We start from the raw sequence: 10,316 nt of genomic DNA on the forward strand, positions 1-10,316 counted from the left end.
GAAGCTATGCCAATAAACAGAACACGTCTGCTATGGACTATATAATGTAATATTTTGTAGTTTCTCGGTCTTAGTGCTAAATTAACACTTTAACTATTTTCAGATGTGACTCACACGCTCACATTTCTAAAATTACATCAGTACGAATCCTACAAGTTCCTTAATCCTAGTAAAAGTAAATACGCGTAAAATAAAAACGCCAACACATATCAAATAAAGTCACGAAATAAAAAAGATAAAAGTGCATTACTATCTTCTTTATAATGATCACACTAAAAAATAGTCTTGCCTTTTGTAACAGTACATTTCGAGGAAAGGCACAAGTCTGGGACAGCAGGCGTTTGTCCCTGAAAATTAATTCAACAAACAAGCTGTAAAAGGAATAAAGTGTTTAAAAAGCTTCTTAATAATTTGCTTTATGTTAGTGGGTTAACATCTTGAGTTTACTACGCACATTTCTTTAGCTGGATAAGTTTAAAGTAGTTGAATGTGTAGTGCCACAGCAAGCCACGCGGGTCCAAAAGAGCTCTCATTGAGAAGCCACGTGTCCGTTTCCAAAGCCTCTCCAACTTAACCACCTCCTTTGTACGACTAACCCACATCGGCAGCGTCCCTCCACATAAAGGGATTTGCAATTTCAAGATATTTCAGCTTAAATGTTTTTGACAGTTCCCTCGCTTTTACCTCGGCTTGGTTATTTTAACTGTGCCAAATGGGTCACCTTGGGTTGCTGTCTGCGCGCAAAGGGCTTTTGCGCGCATTCAGTCTGAATTTTTTCCAACTTTCCTTGACGGGGAAACCAGCTGCTGGTCGTGAAAAGACGGCTTATTAATTGTCCTTTGTCATGCAGAATTGCTTGATTTCTAAAGAAACGTACAAAGGCTCTTTTTCAGGATTCAAGTATTTTGTTTCGTGCGTATTTTCAAACCATCGAATCAGCTGCAGCGCCGCGCCGTCTACCAGACTCTCAGGTACTGACTGCCTGCTCCCTTTGTCCCCTTTTAATGCTGTTGTAAATCGTGCAGACTGATTTGTTACAAGCTGTTCTTTTAATCTGATAGATAAGAGACATGTCAAAGAAAAGCCGTAAATAAAAAATTAGCCAGAATAAAGACAAGGGCGAGTCTGCTAGATGGGCGCCTGTTGACTCAAGCGGCTCTCCAGCGTCAGGGGAGCCCTCTCGTCAGCTCCGTCAAGGTTACGTCCACAATTCCCTTTTCTTCTTTTTAAAAAGACACCGTAGTCCTTTTTGCTTCAATGAATTGATCGGCACAAAATTAAGAATAAATAAATTGAGCATTTGGAGCACCGAGCGTATAAGCTCCCCCAGGGCGCATACCCCCGGGCTATTGAATGGATAAAGGGCGCTTTGCAGAGGACGTTGTGAGCAAAATGGGGCACTATGGTGCAATTAACAAAATAGCCTAATCCCATATCTTAACAAATGCAAATATTAGAGTTTTGTTAAAATGGTTAAGTGAACAATTAAATGAAAGTTTACCAATGAAACTGCACGTCCAAAAAGGCACACTGGTGCAAATAATAAGCGGTACTCAATTTAAAAATAGTTTTGGCACATTTTAAAAAGTACACACATACGTTTCCAATACGGTAAATATTAGTTAAAGCATATTCAACATAATACGTCTAATTTTGATGAGCAGAGCTTCAGTGAAAGAGCAGCTGCAACGGTGCGTAAAATAGGTGAACAAAAGTGGAACTACGCCTTCTTTGGACTGTTTGAAAAGGTTTTAGATCTTAGATTGCATACTTTTTTTTAACTGCAGGGAAATATATTTGTACTGATGTATTCTTTCAGACTCATTTTAACCAGAAGAGGTTAGATTGTTTTTTTGAATAAGATCAGAAACGTGCTGCGTATTGAACGTTGCTCGCCATTTAATTTTGTAGTTTAAAGGATTTTACATTAATATAAATTGTAGTCTAATTAATAATTATGATACATCTAATCGTTTTTGAAGAAAATAGGCTGTGTTGAAGAGACTTACATTAGGTCTATAACGCACCTGCAGCTCATAAAACAGACAATAAACCTGGCTAAGCTGGTGCGTTAACAAAAAGAACAATGTTGGTCATCGACACCAAACAGTGTCTTTTCTCTATTTATGGTCATGTCAGATCCATATCTTAAGATAAGCACACTCCCGATGGACTATTATACACCCACAGCCATTATTAACTCGGTCACACGAGACCAATCATTTCAGCTGGGATGGAAGTTTAAAAGGGCTCCAAATGGCCAGGCATATCTGGGCCGAGTGTCCCCCAGGGAAAGCACCCGGGAGGACCCCTTAACAATGACATGATTTCTCCTCGGTGATAAAGATCATTGAGCATTTGCTTTTAAGGATTCAGTTAATATTCAGTTAGGACTAACTCTGCTCAGACAGGACATTTCAGAAAACCTAGATATAGACCCTTCGTAAAGGTTGGCACCAAACTATGATCCTTTTTATCGTATTTGGTCCTAATCTCTAAACAGTAAACTCCCTTGCGCACAGCACCCTGTTCCATGTAAAACTATTTTGAAATATACATTCAATATTCTAAGCTGCAATATGAGTCTGAGTCCGGATCAGTCACTGCACATTCATGGACGCTGGCCACGTTCAGCGTAACAATGGGCAGAACGTCTCCACGTCTCCAGAATGTGTGGAGACGTGATTATTTATTATAATAACTTTTCACCTCGTCGCAGAGTAGCTGCTTTTATCAGGTTGCCTTCGTGCGACGTGTTGTAGAATTCCCTCCCCAAACGCCCAATATTCGGCTGGTTTTACGCACCGCACTGTGCGCGCTGGGTTGTGCGCAAAGACCGGACACACAACTCACGTGACAAAGTTGTCTACGGCTCAGAAATATTTTTATTTAAGTATCAACATTTTTAAATAAATAAATATTCTTCAATTACACTGACGATAAAATTTCAGAGTGATCTCGGTGACGTGACAGTGAAGGAATTTCTCTTGCGAGTTCCACGTTTTAAGTCACAGTTCCATCCACATAGAATGAATCTAACCAGTATTCGCCATTTATGCAAAATACTCCCAAAGTTACTAATAAACAATGTTGATATTGTTTTCGTCATTTGGGTTTGTTTTTACAAATGTGCCTCTCGTGTTTATCCGATTGACAACAACAAATTGACCGTTTTCAGAAAAAAACTACATACAAAACGTACAACATGTATACAGCTATACAATGTTTCAGGGCAAGTCCCTGATTAAATATTCTCTGTCTATGTACAGGCGACTGAACACAGGTGGAACAGTCCTTTTTGGCTGTATTTAAAATCACGAGGACCAAAATCTTTCAGAGACGAAGCTGAAGAGAGTTCATGGGGAGACGGAAAGGTCCACGTCCTCCTTTTCGGAAGACGAGGGCGATATGGGAATGTCATCCTCCTCTTCCTCTGAGCATCTCGCGGCCGACAATGAGGAACATTTGCAGTTATGTGATCCAGTCCTTTGGCCGCTGCTCTTCCCCTCCTTTTTGTGCTTCACCCTGCGGTTCTGGAACCAGATTTTCACCTGTTTCTCGGACAAGTTCAGGTACGTGGCGATCTCGATGCGCCTCAGTCTGGAGAGGTACATGTTGGACGTGAACTCGCGCTCCAGCTCCAAAAGCTGTGTGCTCGTGAAGGCGGTGCGCATGCGCTTGCTGCTCTGAAGTTTGCCGTTGCTGTTTTCTGTGGAAGTGAGACAACTCGTCAGCCACTGCAATGTTACGAGAACGGGGTTCTTCGTCTACTTAGTGAAAGTTGATAAAAGGCCAGTGCGCATCTACTTACCGATAGAGATACAGTGGAACTGCCGCGGATCCGGCACCGTGTAGGCGGCCTGGTAAATCCCCGCTCCGTGGCTGAGGCTGACGCTGTTGGATGAAGAGTGTTGCCGGGTTAGAGCCGAGTGGCAGTACTGGGAGCTGAAGGGAGGGAAGGACGTCTTGAGCAGCGGCAGCGCCGGGGGAGAGGGATGGAGCTGGGAGGCGGCCATGCACAGCGGGCAGAAGCACAGCAGCCCGGCTTTCCTGGAGTGGCAGGAGCCCGGCAGTCCGTGCGCGTGGTGCGGCGAGTGCACGGCGTACGGGAATAGAGGCGCGTTACTCTCCGTCCCTTTGTCGTTGGCCTCCCTTAAAATCAAGGAATCCACGAGAAAAGACCGCGGCATGTTTGCAAACGGGTTGGTCAGTGCGGTTGAAGTCGAAGCCGGCGCGCCGTTCGTCGTCGGGTGTGTGCGTGTGCGCTCCTCGGGACCGTGGACAGCGAAGTGGTGCTGAAGGCTCGCGGCCGCCCCTTAAATAGCCGCCGTGGACCCGGTTCGGCCATGTGACGGTTACGCGGTAAGCGGCCAAGAGCTCTCAATAGGGTTTTGTGCCTTTCTCTCGGCATTCCCACTGCACGCTTCCCCATTATTTCACTTGTTAACTATATGAACTGCATAATGTAGTCTATTCTTGTCAGCCCCACCCACGCCGCAAGAGGCGGCACAGCCCATTCTCCCTTTTATCATCACTCTCATTTTATCATGGAGCAGAGCTTAAATTTGCGAGAGAAAACGTTTGTGTCACAATCGGAAAGCCAGGAGTCTGTGCATATACGCTTTGTCTTATGAAGGAGCCTATTAAATGTGCATGTGTGTCTGAAGCCTGCAGCGAGAAGCACCACTGGCAACTTTCACAAACTGGTAACTTTAAAACGGCTTTTTCACTTTTTTATTTGTACAAGAGCTTCTTTTACGTTATTTGTTTACTGTGCAGGAATGTGAGGAAATAGGAGATTGTAAAACTACATATTCTTATAAAAGTGACTGCAAATATTTGCATTTTGCGGAATAAATACGAAAGTTATCAGCAATTCTTGTAATAATTTTTGCATGCTGAATGCAGTTGTGTCCGTTGGTCTAACATACTGTAGCGCGCGCGCGCGCGCTCGTGGCCACACTTTCACTTTTGACAGTGCCGAGCTCTGCCATAAACGCAACAGCTGAATGTAAAGTTTATGCGTATCCATTTTAAGGTTAATGTGTCATTTCTGGGCACAAAAAAAAGACAAGTCATTGCCTGGAGGCAGTGCTGTTAAAGAGCAGTGATTAATTCCTTTGCTCGGGCCCCTGCCGAGTCGGGGGGAAAGAATAGCCTATGTAAAAATAACCAGGTTTTCACTCTGCGGCCCTTATTGAATGTCATTGTGGAGGGTTTTCAATGAGAGAGAAAGAGAGTCGAATTAAAGTGTGTGACAGCGGCGGATAGACGCAACAAAGGCGACTCTGTCATAGAGGAGCCCGATGCGCGGCGCGTGAACCCCCGCCTCGCGCTCTGATTGAATTAAGTAATAGGAAAAACATTTTCTTTCACTTTAAGGGTTTTTTCCCCCTGAACAAGACCTTCAAAGCAACGGGAGCCGTAGAGTGTGAGTAAACAGCGGGACGTGGCTCGGCTTCTCCTTTTCTCCTCGCGCGCACACACCAAAACTTAAAACTACGGGTAAATATGGCATCACGGCAGATCAAGCGCCTTATGTTACGAGAAGATGAGGTTATTAAAAATATATTTTAAAAGAAATAAGTCCTCACAAACGTAAGTAACATACAACAGATACAACCCTTCTTTGCTTGTGTGCCCTGTTGCCTTTGCTTTGTCGTTTACGTGTCATCAGCTTTTTGCCATTATTTTCCATAAATTGTCACCTTCGGCGAATTAGCTCTTCAGCTACAAAACATACCCACACGACGGCACGATGCGATCTGCTTTCTGCCCATAAAAGACTCCTAATGCGCTCAGATTCACACCGCTAATCTTCCATAAAGGCCAGACCTGTAATTAGGCTGCGCCATTAAAGCAGGTACAAATTAGAAGCAGTTGAACCCTTTAACGAGATCCAGTCATTCGGACAAAAACCTGATATATTTGCTGGAGCCATTTTCATTTTTCTATTAGTGTGTCCTTTCATTTCCTGCCAGGGATTAGCTATTAAGTTGTCTGTCAATCTTGCTGCAGTATCTGAAACCTGTAACTACACATGAAGCGGCCTTATTCAGATTCTTAATTAGATAATACGCTAATGACGTTTTCATCGTACGCTAAAAGCCTTATTTCCCATGGAGAGTTTCTCCGTATTATGCGCTAAAGCCTAAAATCAAACAGGCAAAATGAGCCTTTTATTCCGTTCACGACTGAACGCTGCGCATTCTAACGGGGCCGCGCCTGTACGCGCTGGCAGATTGATGTATTGCGCGACATAAAGATGTTATCAAAGGCCCTAATTTTCAAATTATGTACAGCAGTCACCCCGTGGATAGGAATAGAGGTTCCACGGGTCGTCACGCAGGGAGGCTCATCCTAATTTGCAATCCCAACTGGAGACTGACAAATAGTTTTGACCTCCCTCTGGAGGCGCGGGCCAGAAGTGCAAAGAATCCCGTTCTCCATAATCACTTGTTACTGAGATAAATAATCGAGAGAAACGCCGCGCTCGCGCCAGAACAACTCTATTACGCGTTGTGCTCAAGTTCCAATCTGGCGAAATGCGCGTCTCCGGCCACTCCGAGGTCAGGCATCGTCACATCCACATCGACAGACTGATTCAGCCGAGCTTCATGTGCGCAGTAACCGCCTGCATACAGCTGTGGGTTGGTAAAGCTCCTTCATGTTACTCGGCGATAGGCGGAAAAGCAATGCCCCTGGAATAGTAAATTATTTATAAGATATTAAGTTGGAACAATTGCCATCACTCAAATTCATCCCCGATGATACCGCTGACCAATGCCTGCTGTGCCGTTGGAGATGCACATTTTCAGGGGCTTTTACGCAATTATACCCAAAGATCTCGTGCCTGCTGACATAAAGAGAGCAGTCTGTTTATGGAGATGTAGTCAATATCTCCTTTTCTTTTTGGTATGAATAATTCATAGTTTAAGACACTATCCCCCCTCACTTAATATGTACACACACTTAACACCCACACATCTCTAATACAAATGATGGTTTTAGCTGACAGTGTAACAGGATTTAAGGTCCCAGTGGGGTTTGGCCCGGCCGCGGATGGGCGCTGTGACTGTCGACGTGACACAGAGGGCCGGCTGCCCCCCCACCCCACCCTAATCTCCCCCTGAGGCAACATCACAGGCTGCAGATCCTGCTGCACCTCTATGGACACACAAAGGCCTGATTATCATTCATATGCTCACCAGCAACACCAGTCCAATAGGTAACAGATGACACATAAGTACCGGCTGAATGGTGCAATATGTTTAGGCTGCTGGAGTCTATAGGGACTAATGAATCCTTAAGAGAGAGGGACGCTGACAAAGAGACGCGGTCGGTTGAGGTGCAACGGTGTGACAGATATAAGGCTCCACAGGTGAATTTGAACTTGGAGCGAACCAGGAGAGACGAGCAGGAGGGGCCAGAGGTTTATGACAGGGTGAAAACAATGGAGTCTCTGACTAGTGATTGATGGAGAACATGCTGATTATTTTAGGATGCGGAGATATTTAAGGGGCCGCTACAGGTTGATACGTTGGAACCCAGCGAAGCTTCACACTTACACAGATCACGTGCTCATTTCACACTAGTCAGCATTCAATTAACAATTTACATCAGAAGAGAAGTATTAAAATGGTCTATTTTATTTCTTTTTACAATGTGAAGAGATTCTATTTATTAAAAATGCAGTGTCTGAAAAATGACTTTTGTGTTTTGCTTTATACATCATATACAAGAGAAACATCTTTCTAATCCATTTTTTTTCTCCACTGACAGATTGTCTCATTTGTAACTGCTGGAACTATGTTTGTGTTTGTTTTTTGCACACAAGTGAACCATGGACTTGTATTAAGCTGAATAAGTCAAATCTTTATTGATTTTATTGAAATGACACATCACTGTCCCTCTGATGCATGTCGGAACTGCAAGGACAGAAACTCTGCAAACTCAGATGTACAGCGTCAATACATAGTCCTGCATTCAGAAAAATCCACTCATGATTATTATTCTCAATCAGGAGAATCTTTTAAATTCCTTTTAAATGCATCCGTCTGCCATGCAGAGCTTCTGTGATGTGGCTGAGTCCAGGTCAAGTGCTGGGTGCATCCCTGCAGCCATGCTTCACTCAACGAGGCTGAGAACAAACCTGAAGTCAATGAATAACCTTTAATTGAATTAATCAGAAGAAAACAATTAGAAAGGAACTACAAAGAACGGTCAAAGAGACAGAACTAAAACGTTCAAATGAGCAGAACAGGCTTCAGAGTGGGGCGGAGGCTGCCTGAAGGGTAAATGGGCAAAGTTGTGACCAAAGGGTCATCGGTTCACACGCTGGAATGACGGGGTTAAAAATCTGGGTGGGACCAGAGAAGATGCAGCTGCTGCAGGGCTGGCGGCCGCGCTGTGCAGCCTCCAGGTGTGAACACGGTCACTGCCATGAGCAAGTGACACGCATTCATCAGCCGGAGGATACAAACATACAGATGTTTACTGCTGGGAAAAGTAGCAGTTTGTTACTATTGCTAAACTTACTGGGCACTTTATGGCCTTTAAGGCTTGACATGCGTGTAAAAAGGTGATGGATCATATTACAGATTTTTGTACAGTTAGGATCAGATCAGACCACTTGCTGCATGACAGCTGCAAGAACAAGCTGAGCTGAGCAGATTCAGATGAAACTGAAACATGGAAATGTCACAAAAATGGTGTTATTATTAATTTAAAATGCTGGTTTGTGTAATGTAATTTTAACTGTGCTACGGTTCTTCCACATCAACAAGGTCTTCACCTTCCAGCTGCAGTCCCTTTTTTGCTGCTGGTCACTTTAATGGAACTAAATCCAGAAATAATTAATGTTTGCACCCTCTTAGAATTTGTGATATATTTAAAAACAAGGACTAAATCTATCTAATTTTAAATCATACGTGAAAAGTAAAATGCTGGATGCAAAAGCTGAGAGCTGCATTTGACAGGAAGAAATGGGAAATAAATGCAAACCGAGCCAAAATCCATAATGAGCCTATTCACATCTAAATATTATGTGAAGTAAAACAGCCAAGTGACTAAAAACTGTCAGAAAAAGAGTATGAGTACAAACAAGCAGCACCATGTGCCAGTGGCCTCCATTCTGACACACAAAGCATTCAGTAATGAATTTATAATATATATATCATATTTTCATCAATCTTCACTTTGCTCGAGAACGAGAAACAAACACAAGTTGGATTTTGCTCCAGATTTCGTCAGAAAACTCCACAAAGCCATTAGCGGTCTAAATATCTTTGGATGATTTCAAATTCCCTTTTGATGTAAATCCATTGGTTCTGCCATAGATATGTCTCAAACTTCCCCTTTGACCCTATTCATATAAAAGCCTTGAAACGCTCTTCAAAAGGGTTTGTTACCCTGCGGAGGTCAGCAGGCTATTGCGCATGGCCCGACTCACATTTTTTCAAATCAGCGGACTTTTGGCCTAGAAATAACAGGTCAAACCAATGAATTTAATGAACTCTCCCAGACACAATGAATGCCTCTTGCCATTTGAACCCCAATAAAGGGATATGGGCAGGTCAGCAAGGCCTTTCAAGGGGTTTGTACACAAATGTGACAGAAAGCAGTTGCTTCAGTGTCTTCGCTGACAAGTTGTTCAAAGTGCTGGGGATGTCAGCGATAGTGCCTCCGTCCACACTGCCCCCTTTGTTCCCCATTTTGTGTCTGTTGCTCTTTCATGCGCAGTCCCACAACTACAAAAGCCGAAGAATGCAAAGCGCCTTTTTTGCGATGTCCACTTCGCCTCATTTCTCTCCCGTCCGACGGTGTGTGTGCGGCGGGCCCAACGCGCAGGAGGCTTTATTGTTGGCGGGACAAAGCGGAATTACGGCGTTTGATGGCGACTCGCCGCTCCTCCCTCCTCCTTCGCCGCTCTCCCCTTCGTTCGCTGTCTCTCCTCTTCGAGTGGAGGTCCAGGACGGACCAGTGGCAGTGAGCGAGTGGGAGCAGCTGCCCGGTCTCTCTCTCTCTCCTCCGCTGAGGCTAACATCTTTAAGCATATGCTATTTATGTGTTCACTTAATTGAATCAATTGGAGGCCCATGGGAAACCACCGAGGGGGGTAAGGGCTAAGGAGGAGGGAGGTCAGAAAGTTAGAGCGTGAGCGGAGGGGAGGGGAGAGGGGGGCGGGGGGGCCCACACCAGTCCTGTAACCATCACTTAGTCATTTTCTCATCATCCGCGTCCGCGGTGCGTCTTCTAAAGGCCTCAGTGAGCTTCAGGGGGAAAAGGAAGAAAGGAAGGGAAACCGCTGTGATTCC

General features: G+C 44.3%; 1 protein-coding gene across 1 annotated transcript; it reads right to left on the bottom strand.

Moving 5' to 3' along the window:
* Positions 1–2,862: 2,862 nt before the first annotated feature.
* On the bottom strand, positions 2,863–4,357 carry gsx1 (GS homeobox 1). Its single transcript, XM_029174576.3, has 2 exons — positions 3,812–4,357; positions 2,863–3,709 (listed from the first exon to the last, which is right to left on the bottom strand). Exons 1-2 carry the CDS (start codon positions 4,188–4,190, stop codon positions 3,357–3,359), a joined length of 732 nt encoding a protein of 243 aa, XP_029030409.1. The 5' UTR covers positions 4,191–4,357; the 3' UTR covers positions 2,863–3,356.
* Between the last annotated feature and the right edge of the window lie 5,959 nt (positions 4,358–10,316).

The sequence above is a fragment of the Betta splendens genome, chromosome 14, assembly GCF_900634795.4.
Source record: "Betta splendens chromosome 14, fBetSpl5.4, whole genome shotgun sequence".
Taxonomy (NCBI): Eukaryota; Metazoa; Chordata; class Actinopteri; order Anabantiformes; family Osphronemidae; genus Betta; species Betta splendens.